Here is a 21378-nt window from a genome sequence, read left to right on the forward strand (position 1 = left end):
AGATTATAGCAACCAACATAAAGAGAGAAAATCCCTCACACATCTTAACCTGAAGGGTGGTATACGATGACACATGGAGTGACAGAAGGGAAGTAACTCTGCTCATTTATACTACACATGACTACAGATATATGCATGTTCAATTGTACATCTCTTAATGAGCTGAGTACAGAAAATAAATAACTAAAGTTTCATGTCAGATACAACCAACAAATATGAATGCAGCAATATTTATTCTACATCTTCACAAATCACAAATTAAATATTTAATGGCAGCTACACTGTTTCAAATTCAATAGAAATGAGTTAACACAGTTCGCATTTGTTCAACAAATAACAATAACATTTGCCAAACAAGCCCTGTCCTTTAAGAGATAAGCCACACATACATTCATTACCCTGAACACAGCTGATGTTCCTGGGCTGTTTAAAGCAACAGTGACCTCAGGTAAATAATGAGTGAGTAAGTATGAATTTATATCCCTTTTAAAAACTATTGCAGCAATATCACTGTGGGGGAAGCCAGAAATGAACTTCATACATTGTAATCATGAGTGGAACTGAACCCGGGTCTTAGGCATGACAAGCAAATGCTTCAACAACAAGGCTACCCCTTCCCTCCCCTTCCTCACTGATAATCAGTGATTATCCAGCAACACAGTTTCAATGTCTCAGTTCAGTCTAATTAAACTCAGACCAATGTGTTGGATCCCAGTGCCCAAACATCTGAATACACTTGATTAGAGGTTGCATCGAAACTTGTTAATGGTATGACCAACAGGAAGGTAACATTTAACACTCAGGAAACAGTTGCTGTCTTGAGCATTCTGACACTGGTTTCTAAAATATTTTTGATAGGGTCTCAATTAAAATTTCAAACTTAAAGAAAGAAAATTCCACATGGATTAACATGGGTTTTGGAAAGCCTTTGTTTGATCTATTTTATTTTTCTGTTGTCTGTAATCTCAGATTTTCAAGGCTGCATGAAATTTGTGAAGCAGTAGCAAGCACTATCCTCTGATTTTACTGATGAAACAGTGGGCACTTGTCACACTATCTGGACCAAAAAGATCCAAGTCTGGAACAGTACCAGTAGAATCACTTTTTCACAATAGGCAACAAACGACAAAAACAAAAGGAATAATTATTTAATCCAGGTTTAGTTATACGGTCAGATATAAAACTCTTACAAATCAGCCATAAATTCTCAGGCAATGACTTCAAAATATATTATGAAACACTGGTAACCTTTTCTCACATTGAAAAGTATTATTCTTTGGTTTTTATGCATTAAAACATGCTGATTTGCAGGAGCTTCTACTGTACACTCAGAATTGTGTATAACCTACACATTTTCATGTCTATTAAGTATGGTCAAAATAACTGCAATTTCATTTATATTTATAGCTGTATATATCTTATATTAGTTTTTGTTTTGAATAACCGTTCCATTTTAACCCTGTACAATATTCAAGTGTAAGCAGCCAGTTACTCCTGAACTGGTGAGGAAGTTCCACGGTTCCTGTCACCTTACCCCAGAGGATGGTGATGTGTTGTCATGGATACCAAGATGCTTGTTTGTAAAAAAATCTGTTATTGCCATGTTGTTTATTGCTTTAAATACATTGCCTGCAGATAGCTCTTCCACTGTGCTGGAACAGAGACAAATGAATACAAAGTATTTGGTGCAACTTTAGTATTGAAAGAAAATAATGTAAGCAGGAAATATTAATGAACAGGACATGACACAACAGTGATCCTGATATTTGCTTTGCTTACCCATTTGACTCCAACTTTGCCACTGAAAACGTCTCTCTCAAAATGTCCTCAGCCAGTCTTGACATCACCTAAAGACAAATGGCAAACATAAGTTACCATGGTAAAAGTAAGTGAGTGAGTGAGAGTAAATGGGTGTGCAGGTAGGAGAAGGTCTTGGACATACCATTTTTATTAAACAAGCTAATGAATGGGTATCAAACCAGTGAAAGTGAAAGTGAATCTTACACTTTCTTACACGAACGAGTAACAACTTCTATTATTCCGTGATTGCAACGATACAGATTCTTGTAAATTGTCATGCCATTTCTGTATTGAAAAGTCACACTCATGAAATAAAAGAAGTTGTCATCCACAAAGCTTCTCCATATTGTACTTCCCAACTTTTTAAGTCCGACTCAAAGGTCTTTATCATGAAAATGAAATCTAGTAGTAACAGACATGGTGCTGACACGCTTAGAAACACAATCAGGGTGAACGGTCAAAGGGAGACAACTCTACACAGTTATACGATGTCAAAATCACCCATGCACCAGGTTAAAGATTGTGAAGAAATAGTCTGTTAGAGATTAAAAACAAAAATAATTAATCTGTTCAATAATTATGTTTAAACACGCTGACAAAAGGTAGTAAGATTACATTTGTGGAATTGAGATAAGGTATTACATCAATAAAGAATTGTATGGATTTCTGCATCAGTTAAGATACAAATGTTGTCACTGTTGTTATGACTCTATCTTACTTCATACATATCCATGGAAGCCATTGAGGTAATTACACTCACAGTGTAGATGGTGTCTTCTACAACAGAGCCAACTACACCAGGTTCAATCTGTGTTGGCTGGAACCTCACTCCAATCTGAAATACAACAAGGGAATGACATACACTAACATACAGACTACACCAACACACAGTCGAAAAATACAAACATAATACTCATAGAAATGAATAAGAGATCACATGAAAGTACAAGTGTTCCTTTATATATCTCTAGAAATTTACTCACAGTGCAATAAACACCTTGTGAAGAAACCCCGAAAAGAAAAGAGGAACATGGAAACGAAGAAGGGAACATGTGAAAGTACAAGTGTTCCTTTATATATCTCTAGAAATTTACTCACAGTGCAATAAATACCTTGTGAAGAAACCCCGAAAAGAAAAGAGGAACACTTGTAATTTCCCTTCTTCGTTTCCATGTTTGACACTATCTTGTGAGAGTTTTCTCATTGCGTGTGCTAGTTTTGACTATCGTTTTACATGGATACCCCACTCAGACGGTCTACTTCATCTAAAATGCATCAAAAAATTTCCGAACAGCTGTCAGACGTCCTGTTTATGTCTGACTTAATTCTCGAACCAAAACAACAGAGCTCCTCCCAGGGAGGCTGGCAATCGTTTGCAGAGTAAACTGTCTTCAGACATGTTTTCCACTTTGTAACAAACTGAAGAGACAGAGATATAGCCAGATAACGAGAATAAGTCTGGACCTGACAATTCAGTTTCTGATATTATCAGTGAAAACACTGTCATTGATTATACGACCATCAACTAAGTCTCACTACCTGTTCCAACTAAGAGTAGGTTTTACACTGCTTTTAGCCGTATCCAGCATTATCACAGTGAGGACACAAAAAATGGGCTCCACATGTTGTACCTATGGTGGGAATCAAACCCACATCCTCAGCATGACCAGTGAGCGCTTTAACCCCTAGGTTACCCCACCAATCCACCTGTTCCTGGAGAAATCAGGCTTTCATCATGAATTCTTCACGGCTGACTACACTAAAGAAACCATCTACGCTGGTGGCTGAGCAGGCTAGGTGGCTGACTTTGTGTGCTGGCGATTAGGTGCCTGACTCTGAGGGTGCGGGTTCGAATCCCGGATGGGACTCAACCGAAAAAGTACTAGAATTTGTACTTTACTAAGAAAGTGAAATCCCAAATATGACATATGTTGCATCTACGCTCACTCTTTGCCAAAGACAATTCTCTCCAGCTTCAACACCGCTGCAAGATACATGGGACAGTACACACTACCTGTTGAGCAATGTCCTGTACAAACACAGCTTCATCCCCAGGGGGAGCAACATCCCTGTTGTCATGGTTACTCTCAAGTTCAACAGACGGTTCCTCTTTCAATTTCACCCTTGGCAAATCTTGTCAGAAATGAAAAAGATGATTTAGTGATGGAAGTCATGGTGTTTGAGGAAAAATTCAAAGTCATTACTTCAAAATATATAACTTGTACTGCAAAGGAAGTAATGTATGACACAAACCAACCTACTCTTGTTGACATGGTCAACAACTTCGTCAGATTCTTGTGCTGTGAAAAGTGAAAGAGCTGTTTTAAATCTGGGGTTTTTCTTTATCTGGAATCCACTACCCGAAAATACCACACTTATTGAATTGCTAAAATTACTAAAGACTACTATTAAAAGCAAAACCAGTGGCTACAGTGAATCATGTTTTGAAGCAGTAAACTATACACCAATAGTGAAACAACATACTGACCCTCAAACCCTGAACCCCCAAATCAGTTTTTGTTCCCTGCCCACACAACTTTCACTCTCATCGTACAACCCCAGCATGCTTACATAAATATTATGAAGATGATTCTTGTATTCCTCTAACTAATGTTTAGTCAGTGGTTGTACAACTTAAGTGCAAGTACTTATTTTCTGCTATTGTTTTTAGCAAAAACCTGCCTCACACTATCAATATAGCTAAAGATGTCACACAAATAGTAATGAATTACTTTTGGGAGATTAACGACTGACTTCCCTAATGGAATTTAAAACAGGTATGGTATTCAGGAATGTTTCTGCTCCAGAATCCCTGGTCATATAGACAGAGTTTCATAGGGTGACATTTGAGCTTACCAACAGACACAATGTCAAGGTCACTTTCGTCACTGTCATCCGATGGTACCATCTGAGCTAGAAGAGTGTCTACCTTCTCCAGATACAGTTCATGGTCTGACAGACTTGTCAGTCGTCTTTCGCCTGGGCTATTAGGGGTATGCTTTTGTGACATCGATGTAGACACTGGCTGATTCACTTCACCATCAACATGTTCTGCAATTTCTGGAAAATGTGGGTTTACCTTCCATCAACAATGCTTGTTACATCAAAAGAAATCAACTAAATTAGTTGTGAACATGAGATCTGAACATGACAAAAGTACCTTAAAATTCACTCTTAACATGTGCTTCTTTAATGTGGGAAGTCACTGAATAAGAGTATCATGATGCAAAGAAACTAGTGAAGCTTTACAAGGTCTAGGCGCACGAAAACTGGCCATAAATATTCAACATATTCAGAGATGATTGATGGATTTTGACATTTTGTTTTGCAGAAGTGGCCAAGGATGTAGACAACATAAAGGGTGTAGTTAACATAAAAGGGGTATGCTGGAGTGTTTGTGAGTGAGTGAGTGAGTGAGTGAGTGAGTGAGTGAGTGAGTGAGAGAGTGCACCACTGTTGTATTTGCCCTTGTCAATAACACAATATAGAAATGTAATATAGAACTTGTACCTAGATGGTGAGGGCTGAAAGCATGAAGACGACACCAAGTCATAATCTGCTTTGTGGTCCAGAGTTGCTCCCCTTTGAAGGAACTTTCCTCCTTCAGATGGTCTAAAATAAAGTTCCTGACAGATGCAGCCCTTTGCCACTGGAAACATCAAGCAACATAGTCATACTGAGTTACGTTTTGATAAAACCATGAATACATTTTTCTATATATTAACAGAAATCCCCAAACCTCTGCTCACAGACATTAGCAAAGCCAGTGTATCAACAATCTTATCATGTCTGCCTGTTTACTTTCATTAGACTATAAATTACCCTCTGAACTCAACGATCTTGGTCTGATTCTGCATGAGTGCGCAAAACTTTAATGTTGCATCAGCATTATGTCATCTATGCTTCTTGTTCACAGTTCTCTGACTGAAACTATTATGAGTACAGAATTATTCATATCAATGTCAACGAGAAATTTGATGAGATCTTGTAAAGAATTATATTATCTTCAGTATCCCGACTTTCATCACTTTCTGCTCAATGCTCAGATTTGTGCCACTGCAAAGCGCGAGTGCGCAATATGATGGAGCATACCTCTGATGCCCGTCTCTTGCCAATATTCCAACTGAGCCACTCCTCTGTAGAATGTGCACAATATGGGTGCAGACTGCGGTCTGGAAAAAGTTTAGTACAAAATAATCAGTGAATAGTGTCACCAAGGCAAAGGGGATTCAAACTGGGCTTGCAAATACACGCTCTACTCGAAGGCTACACCACAGCCCTTCTCCAGCTAAGATATCTGCTTGGAGCTTGTTTTGTCTTTTCTTCATGCATGGGTATAAAGATTTTTTTTTCGGCAAGGAAATCAAATTCCCTCCCAGTCATGATGCAAGCTATTTTATGAAGATCACATGACAGAATCTGATGTGGAGGTAAGCTAAAACCATTTATAATAGTTGCTTGATACAGTGAAGGTCCTTGCATGATTTTGAAAAATGTAATTTACTGAATATAATTGATATTTTATACGCATTCTGACACATGCTTATCATGCTTATCTCCTCCCTCTATGCGAATCTAGTGGAACACTTGAAATCCCGTGAAGTCAGCCTCCCTTGCCCACCAATATGAACAGCCATGCTTGCCACTGTCTCCGAATCTGCTAAGCTCAACACAAAATTTACTGTGAATTTAGCCTGAATGAAAGGGCGGTTGGGAGGACTTGACAGCATGAGTCAGGATAAGTATGAAATATAAATTTTATTCAGAAAATTCCACATTTTTCCATATCACGACTCATGCTTATTATGCTTACCGAATCCAACTGAAATGGCAGTGGGTCAGGCCACGCTGGATTCTGTTGATGGCCATAAGTACATATAGTACTTCCCCCCTTTGGGTACCATAATGGCAATATATTTGGTCCTGTTCTTCCAATATTCATTTGTGTGATGGGGATCACATCCAGTCGAACTTGACTTCTCTTGAAGCTTTCATTGACTGGAATGTGATGATATATATAACAACTAGCGTCCTGCTAGTGTCTAGTGCAACTGTATGTCAAGACTTCAGTCAAAACCAGTTGTGACCCTTCTTCATGTATAAGCATCTTTATTACGAGGGTCAGGATCATAATCACTCATGCTACCCTGTTCAAGACGTGTGCATGGACTTTCAACCATTATATTCCACAGAGCATCTTGGTCTCAACAAGTCAAATTGGGGGCTCGTCTGGGATAGAGTTCATTTGACATTTGAGACAAATGACTTTCTGTCATAGTTTTGTTTCAAGTGGTCCAAATTGGTGAATGCCAGTGACGTCCTCCATGACGATGTCCCATATGTAGTGGTTGGCAAACACCGTATTTCCATTCCAAAAGCAACCTTCTATTATAGTTGTTAACAAACAGTTTCCATATAGAGCCAGTGATGATACCAAGGTTCTGACTTCAAGTGGACAGGAAACTTGCAGAGGTTCAAGTCCTGCTGCTTTGTAGGCCCTCAGTATAACCGCTCTCATCCATACTGCTATAGTGTTGCGGGATACTTCCATAAGCGTCTCAGTAGATAATGGGATGAACAGGCGCTTGAAACATTGTCTCCTTGTCTTAGTACGTTTGAGATATATTTCCAACACCCTGACTGGACATAATGATCCTGTGTATCATGTGGCCTGAGGACTGTAGATAATGCTGGGATGTGGAATTGTCTGTCTGGTTGTCCAGGCAGTTGAATTTTAGTGATAAAATCCTATCTTACAATGACTGGAGTTGAACTGTGTACAACTGAAGTCCAAAACATATATTTCTGGCATATGTGTCAATAATTCAAGCGATGTCCGCTTGTAGACATAACTCATGAGTGCTGAACCGAATCCCAAGGAATTGAAGATCTTGCTGCAGCTCTAATTCCGATTTCAGTAGATTCACAAGCCATCAGAGTTGAGTTAGTAGCCTAATGGTGAAGTCTAACTGTAGTCTGAGGTGACTTCTCTTATGACGAGCTTGAATGCTGTCATCCAGGTAGAAGGCGATGTATGTAAGTGACAATGGGCTTGGTGACCCAAGTAATAGCCATGGGGCTGAAGATATTCCAAATGGTAGGACCGTATATTGATAGTGCTGACCATTGAATAGGAAGCGCAGATATTTCCTGGAGTCCGTATGAATCGAAATGTCCAGATAATCAGCTGGATGGATGAGCTGCCGCAGTTGTGGTAGATGGATCATTCTGGTTTCAGCAGATAATCCCTATTGAACTCCTTTATGATGTACATAAATCGAAACTTTTCCTTGGAGTTTTTCTTGGGAACCAGAAAGATTGGGAAGTAGAATCCTGGTGTTAGTCAATCCAGATGTAGTTTTTTGACTGCGCCTTTCTCTAGTAGAGATGATATGGCTTCGGCTAACTTGTCTTGCTGATTTCCAGCATATATGAAGAGCGCTGGGTCTTTTGTGACCGGCAGTGTTGCCTGTAGTGGGAGCTTGTAGCCATCTCGCTCATGACACAATCGTCATTGAGAAGTCCCCAATTCTGACAGCTGATGAGCTTATGTGACTCGTCTACATGTGATGTAATAGGAAAAGTGTTGAAGGCTGGAATGTGCTGTTGCTGATATTCAGGCACCATCTGAAAGGCTGTAGACAAAGTTTCCGGGATGGTAGCTATCAACACAATTGCCGGAAAGGTCAAAGTGTCAGTGTTCTCATTACTCACCTTATAGGTGTGAGCTTTGTTGGAATCCTTTAACGGAGAGACTAGGTCCAAACCGTTTGGGATCCTTGACGTGATCTCTGAGATGAGAAGAGGGCTTCCTCCAGTGATAGAGATGAACGACAGCTATCTCCATGATTCCGTGAGTGCATTTGGGAGCGGGACACAATGTCCATGCAGTGTCATCATTGAAAGTGACAAACGATGATGTCTCCAATGAACAGGGATATAGGCAGAGAACGCTTGCAGTTGTAACGAGATCCATGAGCAAGTCGATGAAATGAGCATCATCCATACAGCGACGTGAAGATATGGCCAATAGTGATGATTTCCGTGAACAGGAGTGTGCACACAATGCCTCCTCTTCATATGACGGACCTAAAGCAGTCGGTGACTGTCACAAACGGTGACTGGAGTTGTAGCTGCTGAGTGGCATTTCTGATCATCTTCAAAACAGTGATCCATCAGATTCATCATATGAGTGGTGAACTGTTGCATGAAGTGGCCGGTGTCCAGTGACTGTGGTGCAAGCAGCAGCGGTTGATTCGCAGAACCATCTGAGGTGTTGAATGCAAATGTTGTGGATGTCTGCGTAGATGAAGATGCAGCGTAGTTGCCAACATAGTTGATGAAGGTCTGGATGACGCTGATCGTTGATCATGAGAACTGACGACTCGTACCTCAGGAAGTAGTAGTGGAGGTTCGTCGTAGATGTGACATTCATCGGGAGGCACTATCTCATTGCTGAAGGACTAGAAGCCGTGGAGATCTAGTAGCTGAAGATGTAGACAATGACGAGGTTGAGATGAACCCAATTCTGATGACGCTCTCTTCTGTGATCTATATGAAGTCCTGCTGATATCTCGACCACACGCCCAGGGTATGTCTGGCTGATCGGTAAAATTATGAATGTCAGCTGTTAACAACATATGGTTACTAGACACTGAATCAGCCAATACAGACATGACAAGCGAGACCCCACATTGTTTGTCTTAAGCACGCCTTTGAACAGTATATAAATATAATGCAAATTCTGAATTTGATAATGCTTGCAAAGTTCACAGAGAACAGTTGAAGAACAAACAGGTTTGCATGAAGCACATACTACATGCAGATTAACTGCAGTAGTTTACACTGGGAGCACGATTTAATCAACTACGACTAAGTCAAAGTTGAAGAAAACAGGTCCAAAAGACATGAAATTTTGTAACTAATGTAAGTTTCAAAAATAATGTTACATATCGATGATAATATTTACAATCCAAAAACCGAATACGACACAACTTAGATTATAGGATCAAAACATAAGCAAAACTTATTGCCATATCAGGACCCAAAGTGCCTCCAACAGTCCTTGTCAGGTGATGAAGGAGATAGTGACAAGCATGGCTGGTCATGTGACCTTATTGGCAGGAAAGGGAGGCTGCGTATGCGTAAGTTTATTGTACGTCTGCTTCAATTAGAAGGGAACTTCACAGGATCTCGAATGTTCCACTGTCTTCGTAAGAGGGAGGAGATAAGCGTAATAAGCATGAGTCTGGATAAGGAAAAATTAGATCTAGGACAAACTTATATTCAACAAAGAAGTAGTTTGATTGTTTATGGATTACAAACTCACGAGCAAGAGAAATCATTGGGTCATATTTGCTGCAAGAGAGACGAAGCCAGGCAAATGGTTCCTACATACTGATTGTAATAGAAGATACAATTCCCTGGAAAATAATGGATGAAGATAACAGAATAGAACTGGCATCCTCATGTTAACCATCAACCATATTCAAGACATTACATCTGACACAGGATATTCATAGAAGAAATTACATGTTTAATGAATACCTTACCTACAACTTCACGGACAACTGGATGTCTGCGAACTGCAGCTCGTATAAGAGATAACAGATCTGGATAGTCCACTAATCTACAATTGAAGAAGCACTGTTACGAATAGTGAGTGAGTGAATATTTAATGTCACATCTGCAATATCTCAGCTACATGGTGGCGAATGTTACAACTCAGTCAATACTGTTCATGCAATATTCCAGCATTGTGAGTGATTAAGTATGGTTCTAGCAATATTACAGCAATATCACAGCAGGTGACACCAGAAATGGGCTTCACACATTGTATCCATGTGTGGAATCCAACCTGTGTCTTCAGCGTGACTAGTGAACACATGAACTACTTGGCTACCCAGCCACCCAACCATCACTGATACACACTACGCAATATAGCAATCAATGGTTAAAAACTTGTCACTTTGTGGTGCAAATTTACCAAATTGAAAAGTGCATACACCAATATGAGTAAAGAACATAACCGTCAACACTTTGTCTCAAATGGTAGAAGTGAAAATATTTTTAAGCCATTGCTGTGTGTGAGTTGCTTAATGCCAGTTAGTATTCCCGTTATAAACACAGCGTGTTGCCTAAATGGGGGAGAAAAGAAGTAAAAGATGCAGGTTTACCACTTGGTTGAAACCTACAAAGGTATGATACTGACAGACCTAGATATATATATTTATGATTGAGGCAATGCAGAATTCAAACCACAATCAGAGGCTTCTTGGATGCCAAAGGGACTCAAGACAGTGAACTTCAGTGCCTGACAACGAAGCAATCACACCTCACCCCCCAATAAAAATGTCAACATTTGAAAAGAATCCTTACCTCAAAGGAAGGATTTCTTCACTAAATCCAGCCAAATCCTTAATTTTCTTCTTCCACACATGAATCTTCTTCTCAGGGTCAAAATTTGGGCATAGCTTTTGACTGGCTGAATTTGTAGCATCTGGTTTCTGGTGAGCTGGGTGCATGCTAAAGGGAGATGATCCGAAAGAGAAAGTAAGAGATTTCTGTCCCATTTGTTGTGGGAGTGTTGTGGTATTTGTCAAGGTTTTTGCAAGCAGTGACTTTTGTGGCTGGCCTACTACAGGTGGAGTTTTGGCAATCCCTGATGACTGACTGGCTTGCTGTGTACAAGACGGCTGATTTGGCACAAGGAGAACCTGATTATCTGCCCCTGGTACGACCTTCAACAAAATCTGTTTGTCACCAATATTGGCTAAAACAAGCGACTGATTTGATTTGGTATCTGAGTGAGGTGGAGGCATTTTAGAGGTGAGATTTGGCACAGTCGGGTTGGATAGTTTGAGATTTAGATGAGGTTTGGTCACATTTGAGTTCACAGGCGTATTGGAGGGTTTCAAGATACCAGGCTTGACTCCACCTACCCCCTTCTGTTGAAGCACTGAGTTTGCATTGGGTACAAAAGACCCAGCATTAAGTAGAGACTTTAGTTTAGCTTTCCCACCAGTTTCAGACCCTTGAAGAATATGAGTTGGCTTGGCAACTGATGTGGACACTGGCTCACTATCAGCCGGAACCAGTTTTAACCCTGTTGGTGTGACCTTCAGGACAAGATTTGTGGTCTTTGAGGAAGGCGATGCACTAGACTGAGGTATAGATATTGACCCTGATGTCTTAGCAGTTGAGGTAGGTGTAGCAGGTGACTTGTTGAAGGCACTGGGGTCGGACTGCTGCGTGCCTGCTCCGTGAGGGGTGCCCAGCTTGTAGGGAAGCAGGAGGAGGTGGCCTTGCTGGTCCTTGCAACGCATGTACATAACACCAGGCTGTGGAGTCAGATCAGTCGAGGTAGGAGACACTGTGGAATGTTTATCATCTTTCTTAGGACTTGTGTTAAGTTCACTATGTAAAACACTCTTAGTTTTTAGATGAATGACTTTGGGAGTACTGTTTGTTGTTAAATTGCATTTGGGTGCTGTAGAGGCTTTACCATTGACTTTGAGATAAGGTAGACTATTCACATCCTGAGCGCCATTTTGAACACAACTGTCTTCGTTTCCATTTGTACTCCCCACTTCTGTCTTTACTGAGCTATGTTTGACACTGTTCTCAGTATCAACTTCCATTGAAACTTCTTTCCTCAGCCTATCACCTGCACTGCACACACTATTATCAGCACGATTTTCAATCGTCATATTCACATTGTCACTGCAGTTATCTCCTACTTGTTTGTTATGCAGTGGGCCTGAGTCAGATGACAACGGCAGAGGAACTTCATTTTGTTGTGTTTCTCGCTCCAGTTCAATCTCCACTATCTGTAATATATTAATCAGATTAAACACTCTTAACACTTTGAATGGATGAATATATACTACTCAAAAGAAATGACAAAACACCCTATTCCCTATGTATGACAATTGATAATCTGTCACATGAAATAATAGGGCACTCTTTCACTTCTTTTGATTCCTATGTATCAAAGCACCCTGAAAGCTTACAAACAGAAATAACATTTAATGCATCAACCAAAATACCACACAAACATGCAACACTCGTACATTCCATTCTTGTTGAAATTCCTTCCATCTTGCAAGTGTGACCTGTCTCACTGTTGTGTCATTAGTTGGTGACTTAGAGCTAAAACAGTCGAATCTCATTTGCCAATGATGCCAGTACACATGAATAACTGAAGTTCATGAACAGTACTCACTGTTTCAGCACCAAGAGTCTGTAGACCAGTGCAGGTTTTGTCAAGCTGAAACAAAATAGGTACCATGTTAAGTTAAGTTGACAAACCTAAATTATATAAGTAATCACCATTTGTTAGATTGATTGATGTTTCTTGCCACACAAGATAAGACAGCTCTCTGTAAGTAACCAAGTCCGGACCAGACAAACCAATGGTTAACATCATCAGAATCAACCTAATGAGTGAGTTTAGTTTTACGCCGCACTCAGCAATATTCCAGCCATATGGCAGTGGTCTGTAAACAACCGAGTCTGGACCAGACAATCCAGTTATCAACAACATGACCATCGATCTGCACAATTGGGGACAGATGACGTGTGTCAACCAAGTCAGCGAGCCTGACATGACCATTGATCTGCGCAATTGGGGACCAATGACATGTGTCAACCAAGTCAGCGAGCCTGACCACCCGATCACGTTAGTTGCCTCTTACGACAAGTATAGTCGCCTTTTATGGCAAGCATGGGTTGCTGAAGGCCTATTCCACTCCGGGACATTCACAGATCGAATCAACCTAATGGGACATGATGACGGACAGCATCAGTAACAACAGTCAGTGACCACCTAATCCATTAGGACATCTTGTACAAGAAGCTTGGAAATCTCAACCATAAATTGTATCTTTATATACTTATCCGATCTCACATTCTACAGCTCTCTTCTTCTATGACCACGTGTGGAAACATGCTATGAGCTAACGTGGAATCAAATCTTGCTGGTCTCGTATTGACCAACCAACCTCTTCCCCCACCCCAACATCGACACCTGTCCATCATCTCTATAAACGTGCAGCACGCTCAGATGATCACGTGACAATCTGTGCCTGTCATTCTCCATTCATTTCCAGTAAACTATGATGTGGAGCAGGATAGGTAGGCACCCACTGCGTGTGATAGGATGGTTAAGATTTCAAAATTTTGAAACTAATCCTATCTCAAATTATGCATTATCCCACATTTGGCACGAGGGCCACAGATTACCCATACAACTCTGCAAACGTGAGTATGCATGACACAAGGAGGCCATCAGAATCACCATCTCCCGATATGGTAACTCCATCCTTGTGATTGTTCCCTTCAAATAACCCCCTGGTTTACACAGCACAAAATCTCTAGGGAGTGGGCACACCCACATTAATGTATTTTTCAGCCGCAACTTTTGACCAGCAAAAGGACCCAGTTTGGCAAGTTAGTCCCGCCACCCCACGATTTATCAGGTGACCCCAGTGATCTGGCCAGTCCCTACTTTGAAACTACCCCCCACAGACACACACTTATAGTTTCCTCTTACAACAAACACTGTCACTAAGGTGATAATAATCCCCAGCTGCAGTTTATACAATTAAACTTCAAAAGGAATGAAAGTGATGTTCATAGCTTAAAATGAAGTTCAATGTCAACAAAAACAAAATCAAACTATCTTGATATCTTGCTCTGTAGTTGTCCAACAAATGCACAAATATTTTCAAGACTCCCTTTGACCTTGACATGAATGTCACAGCGAATGAAATGTGCAAAAACAGTAATAAAGAAATCACGTACTGAAAAAAATAAAAAAATCGTGCCTTCCAAAGATGAAGCTTGGTGTCAAATATGAAGAAAGTCCACTGAAGGTTCGTGAGATATCTCGCTGAGGGTAAGATTCTTTATGGATAACAACTTCTTTATTGCATATGATGCGACGTTTCGGTATGGATCCTTATACCGTTGTCAAGCAAGAGTGGGGTAATACATCACAGAACAGACTTATATACATGGACAGGGATAAAGTAATAACAACACATAGGTATGAATCAAAGGCGGGGGATTAACAACAACAACAATGGGTGGTAGTAATGATGAGACAATAAGAGGAAGCCAATAGTGGCTGTAGCTGTGACAAAGTATACATGGCTGATAGGGTAATTAGTAATGGTGGCTGGTGAGCTCTAATCTGTTATTTTTATGAGTTCATTGTATGTAGTTGGGATGAGATATCCCTAATCTCTGTTGATTGAGGGCTTGTGTCTCCTGATTTGAACTGCTTCTGCCAGTTTTCTTTGGGTGAAGTCCTTGTGGTTTTTGGATAATATCTCTACACTGTATCAAATTATGCTGTGATTGGGACATTTGATGATGTGGTCGGATATAGCAGATTTCCGATCTGATTTGGTTGTAGATGATAAGTGTTCTTTGATCCTGATGTTTATGGGCCGGGAGGTTTCACCTACATATGCCTCGCCACAGTCACAGTTGATTTTGTAGACGACACCTTTTGGTGGCTGTTGTTGTTTAGAGGTGTTCCTGCCATTCGCTTTGAGCATGGTTTTCAGCGTTGTAGAACTGGTAAAGTAGGTTTCAATGCCTGCTTGTTGCTTTAGGAGACGGCTGATGTGGTAGGAGGTTTTTCCAATGAAGGGTAATGCGATGCGGATAGGTGCTGGTTCAGGTTTGTTGGTGGGCTCTTTTCTTGTCGGGTGGAGCGTGGATCTGATGATTTTATCAACTAACTTTGGTGGGTAGTGGTTGAACTTGGTGAAAACATGGCGGAGGTGTTCTATTTCTGCACTTGGACTGTTGGAGGAGAGGTTTATGGCCCGTCTAGTGAGGGTAGAGATGATCCCAGTTTTGGTTTTCAGGGGATGGTTGGAGTCGAAATGAATGTATTGGTCAGAGTGGGTTGGCTTTCTGTAGACACTGGTTTCTATCTTGTTGTCTGGGGACCTAGTTACAAGGACATCTAGAAAGGGAAGCTGGCCATTCGTTTCTGTTTCTAGGGTGAATTGGACCCGGGGGTGCTGTTGGTTGAGGTGTTGCAGGAGGGTAGTTGAGTCTTGGTCTTGACATAGGATGACAAAGGTGTCGTCAACCTTTCTGTACCAGCAAGTAGGTTTGATGGTCGAGGTGCTGAGGGCTTGCTTTTCAAACGAGGTCATATAGATTTCAGTGAGTAATGGGGACAGAGGGGAGCCCATGGGCAGGCCGTGGATTTGTTCATAGTGGTCGTCTCCCCAGGTGAAGTATGTCGAGGTGATGCAGGCAGAGGTCAAGGCAATGATGGAGTTAATGGTGAGGTTGGTGTCAAGGGGTGTTTCCAATTCAGATATGCGACAGCGGAGGATTTGTAGGGTTTCATCTATTGGGACACTCATGAAGAGGTCCACAACGTCATAGCTTAGGATTTGGTCAGCTTCGGTAATTTTGAGGAGTTTGGTACAGAAGTCACAGCATAATTTGGGACAGTGTAGAGATATTATCCAAAAACCACAAGGACTTCACCCAAAGAAAACTGGCAGAAGCAGTTCAAATCAGGAGACACAAGCCCTCAATCAACAGAGATCAGGGATATCTCATCCCAACTGCATACAATGAACTCATAAAAATAACAGATTAGAGCTCACCAGCCACCATTACTAATTACCCCATCAGCCATGTATACTTTGTCACAGCTACAGCCACTATTGGCTTCCTCTTATTGTCTCATCATTACTACCACCCATTGTTGTTGTTGTTAATCCCCCGCCTTTGATTCATACCTACGTGTTGTTATTACTTTATCCCTGTCCATGTATATAAGTCTGTTCTGTGATGTATTACCCCACTCTTGCTTGACAACGGTATAAGGATCCATACTGAAACATCGCATCATATGCAATATAAGGGTATAACGATAAATACCCTTGTGACCCGGAAATGAAGGTCAGGTCACAAAACCAGACTGGGACCTTTCTTACTTCACGCTGAACACGCTGCAGGGGATAACACGTTTCCTCTTACAACAAGCACAGTTTTCTCTTAAAACAAGCATTTTTTCACTTAAAAACAAGCAATTTCCACTAACAATAAGCAAAGTTTCCTCCAACAACAAGCATTGATTCCCTTAACAACAAGCATGGGCTGCTGTAGACCAAATGTAAAACAAGATCTCCACTCTAAAAATGCTTTATGGTTCAACTTCTTTATTATACAAGGTCACAACGTTCCGAGACAGTTCCTAGTCTCTTCTTCAGGTGAATGTTGTGACCATGTATAGTAAAGGAGTTGAACCATAAAGCATTTTCAGTTTATTCCACCAACTTCTAAATGCCTTTGAAACAACTTAAGATCTCCACTGATCCACATCTCCTTCCCAGTTTCCAGCAGTTTTCTCGTACAAGTATAGTTTCCTCTTACAACAAGCAGTTTCTTCTTACATCAAGCACAATTTCCTCATTACAAGTATAGTTTCCACTTAGAAGCGTATATTCATATACAACAAGCAGAGTTTCCTCTACAACAATCATACCTTCCTCTTACCAACATCGTTGCTCATGTTGATGATAACTGGATCGTCTGGTCCAGACTCGATTATTTACAGACCATCACCATATGGCTGGAATATTACTGAGTGTAACATAAAACACTCACTCACTCTCACTCACTCACTCACTCACTCACTAAAAACGATAGCTGTACATAGATCTACATCACCTTGGTATATTTCCTGAATCTTAATTCACAGTATCTAACAGAATGTACAAATACTAAATTGGCTAAATTGACTGTTCAAAGCAAAAAAAAAAAGCAGCTTGTAAAAAGAGAAACATAAGCAAAATGCCTAGAGATAGTTCTGTTCAGAATTCTGCTGCTGCTACATACCAGACTATAACATAGTCTGGTGTCATGACAGTGTGTGAGTTACCTTCAGGTTGTGAATGACATCAACCCGCTTGTTCCGTGGGTCCAGGAAGTGAAGTTGGACACGGACAGGGAACTCCCCCCAACCTCTGCGAGTTAAGTGGTATGGGGGTTGTCTGCAAGGAGAAGGCAACCAATGAAGCACACAAACTGTCATCTTGCCCTTTTTACATGCAATAATCATTCCATTATGTAACTGTCATCAAACTGGTTATCAGAAACAATGGCTTCATTACAGAAGCATCACTTCTGTATTGAAACAATCGTTATGAGGCAATGGTTTTGCAGGCTGAATTTGCAATCATTTTCCCACAGCATCTGACATGTGAGTTAACTGACTATTGCATATCCTGCAATTGACTGAAGACTACAGGGCACTTCACGAACCAGGTATTGATTTCATTAGATAATTTAGGACCTGTTAATCAAGCCAAAGAATAAGACTGCAGTTGTTGGGAAAGGGTAAAAACTGGGCTTTTCAAGTCAATCAACTCCTTTTCCTTGGGAAGATGTTCAAGGAGTAGAAATGTTTTGGATTCTGAGATATATGATTTAAGTGCAGAAGGAAAATACACTTAATTGTGTCAGGATAAAGTGTAATTTTCTCCTTGGGTTACATATAAGCATTAAAATGTGTCCATTAAAAATCCCTATGACAGTTGTAACTATTTTGATAATAAAATATTTACAAATCAAAAATATCGTTTTTGTCTTGTGGGACCACCTTTACAGGGCCCCCTAAGCTCCCTACAGCAAAAATCAGGTAACTCTGGCTATCTACCTCTCACCTCACTTTTCATGCTGAACATATCAGACAGAATGAGGCGATGCGGGTGGTGCAAATCTATAACACACGGAAATAGAAAAGACACTCACCTGGTCACCTGACCACTGATGTCAGTCAAGGCAGGGGCGTGACAAAGCTGAGGACCCACTTGTCAAAGCTTATATGCCCATTTGCTAGAATTTGGGAAATCCCAAATGACAAAGTTTGGAGACCTGGACGTTCGAGAAACTCACCAAACTGAACTCTGTCCATACAGCATTAGCAAGTTAAGCGGGAACATGGAAAGGAAAGTAAGGCATCCAGCCAAAGTGGGAGCAGGACTAAAAAACCATCACCAAATACCACCACTGATGAAATGGTAATGGATAGTCACTCACCACTGAGTGCAAACATATATATAGTCATCTGACAAAGCTTAATCTGCTTGAGCAGAGCTATTCTGTCCACCGCAGAGAACTGACTGACCGAACCGAGCACGGTCTCGCAAGCATCTGTCCAGTTGGTAATGACGGATGATTGTGCTTGGACAACTCCAAATAGCCTCTGAGCAGATCCCCTCAATGGGCAGAGCTGCAGCATGTGATTTTGACGTGGACACTGCTCTCACCGAGTGAGCTTTCAACCCCCCTTTGGGACATAAGCCTTTATGTATATAGGCCATGCAGCCTGCTGATACAATTAATCGGGATACCATCTGTGTGTTAGATGGATAGCCAGCTTTGCCCCCCACCATAACAGCAAAATAGCTGTTTCTGCTTACGGAGTAAGGCTGTTCTTTTAATATAAACTTTAAGAGTTTTCCTAACGTCTAATACATGAGCCTTACGGTATGTATTATCAGACGACGCAGGCAGCATAAACACAGGTAGATAGATAAGCACTGTCACATGAAGTGAATGATCGATCTGTGGTTGGTATGAATCCGGTGAGCGTATGCTAACCCAATCCTTACAGAACACAGTAAATTCCGGGTCTGAAGATATGATGTGTAAATCGCTAACACGTCTACCAGATGTTACCGCCACTTAAAAAGCCGTTTTCCAACTCAACAGTTGTAACGACAGGTTGGCCAAACGAGAGGAGTGGGCACCATTCTAATACTCTAGACAAACCCCATGGAAGACTTGTGCGTCTAACGACCGGATGCAGTCTGTCCACGCCTGCAAAAAAAAGCTGTACCAGGGCGTGTTGTCCCAACAAAGCACCCTCGATGGGTATGTGGAAGGCTGAAATAGCCGTTGAGTAGCCTTGAATAGTAGAAGCGGCTTAAGCCAGATTCTAATTGAGACTGTTAAAACTCCAACACTTCAAATTAAGGGATCGAAAATCCCTCTATTTCCACACCAGCGCATATCAGGCCCATCTATCCTCAAACTGTACATTCGTGGGGTCCCTCCGCGAAGCCAGAATTATGCCTGCAACTGATGCAGGAATTCCGCTCAATCCTGGGATTGGGGAGTGGCTGGCCGTTCTGGGATAGTAGGTTCGGTTGCCGTGGTAATAGTACAGGCGGCTGCACTAGCAACCCGAGTATCACCCGGCAACCAGCACTGAGACGACCACAGAGGTACAAGAAGCACTAGTAGCTGCGCTGGTTGGGTGGCAAGCTGAGACAGGAGTTTGGAAAGCAGGGAAAATGGCAGAAACGCCCACAACACCGTGTCCGTCCACTCCAGCTGGGAGGCATCCCCGGGAATCGCTCTCAGATCCGGAATCCAAGAACGAAACACAGGAATCTGATTTGTCACCCCAGAGGCAAACAGAACGACCCGAACAACTGGGAGATAATCCTTAATATCTCCCGATCGAGCAACCACTCATGGAGAGCTAGAACACGTTGTGAGAGCGCATCTGCACACACGTTGTCCACCCCAGGGAGATAGACAGGCATAACCCATATGCTGAACTGATCGCACCATAGCAGAAACTGCTACGCCTCCTGAAGACGTGACAGAAACACTGTGCCGCTTTGCTTCAGAATGTATGACATTGCCGTCCAGTTGTCCATCTCCAGACGAACCACACGGCTTGGAACCTGATCCTCAAAGTGTTCGAACACCAGCCTGACTGCTCTCAATTCTAGCACATGTGATGTGTAAGGTCACCTATTGCTCGGGCCATAGGCGAGACACTGAGGTTGCCCAGGATGCCCCCACCCTGTGAGGAAGGCATCCATCTGAATTGTGAGCGACGGCACCTGAGTCGCCCAAGGTAAACCTTTGGACAGGTTTCCGCTGTCAGTCCACCACCACAAGTGGGGAATCAACCACTGGGGAATAGCCAGATTCTTCTCTTAGCTCTCCGAGTGGGACTACTGCTGTGCCAACGCCTGCTGTCCACCGTCGCCGCCATGTTGCATAGCAACTGAAGCCAAGCTCTTGCTGAGATCACAGGGAACTGCGGAAAATGTAACACTATGCCCTATACCTTGGTAATGTGCTCTTGGGACAGAGAAACCAACCCTTGGGTTGTCTCAAACCTCGCCCCCACCAAAACCAGATCCTGTGTCAGCACCAGTTCTGAATTCTTAAGATTGATTCCCCAACCTAACCTGGTGAGAATATCCATCACCGACTGTGTGTGGATCCTCGACTTAGGTGTTGGGAGAGCGCCCTGGGGATCCAGTCATCCAGGTATGGGAAACAAAAGTTTCCCTGTGCCCTGGTGACCTGAGCTGGTACTAGCATGAGTTTGGTGAATTCCCTTGGCGCCGTTGAGATGCCAAAGGGGAGCACACGAAACTGATAACAAACCCCATCAACAGAAAACCTGAGGTATTTCCTGAATTCGGGATGCATCGGTACATGGAGGTATGGTATGCGTCTTTGAGGTCGATTGACGGAAGACAATCCCCTGCCTCTACAGATGAGATC

The 21378-nt window shown here is 41.8% G+C and overlaps 1 protein-coding gene across 1 annotated transcript in view; it reads right to left on the reverse strand.

The window, feature by feature from the left end:
* Nucleotides 1–216: 216 nt before the first annotated feature.
* LOC137298393 (uncharacterized) overlaps nucleotides 217–21378 on the reverse strand; it is a 29867-nt gene continuing 8705 nt past the window's right edge. Inside the window, exons 8-18 of the mRNA XM_067830651.1 lie at nucleotides 17723–17834; nucleotides 13025–13069; nucleotides 11179–12629; nucleotides 10353–10429; nucleotides 5893–5972; nucleotides 5311–5449; nucleotides 4657–4860; nucleotides 3815–3933; nucleotides 2561–2635; nucleotides 1780–1847; nucleotides 217–1652 (exon numbers count right to left, since the gene is read on the reverse strand). Of these exons, the coding sequence (XP_067686752.1) occupies nucleotides 1526–1652; nucleotides 1780–1847; nucleotides 2561–2635; nucleotides 3815–3933; nucleotides 4657–4860; nucleotides 5311–5449; nucleotides 5893–5972; nucleotides 10353–10429; nucleotides 11179–12629; nucleotides 13025–13069; nucleotides 17723–17834 (2497 nt within the window). The 3' untranslated portion in view covers nucleotides 217–1525. The remainder of the gene's footprint in view (nucleotides 1653–1779; nucleotides 1848–2560; nucleotides 2636–3814; nucleotides 3934–4656; nucleotides 4861–5310; nucleotides 5450–5892; nucleotides 5973–10352; nucleotides 10430–11178; nucleotides 12630–13024; nucleotides 13070–17722; nucleotides 17835–21378) is intronic.

This window comes from Haliotis asinina, chromosome 10, assembly GCF_037392515.1.
Source record: "Haliotis asinina isolate JCU_RB_2024 chromosome 10, JCU_Hal_asi_v2, whole genome shotgun sequence".
NCBI lineage: Eukaryota > Metazoa > Mollusca > Gastropoda > Lepetellida > Haliotidae > Haliotis > Haliotis asinina.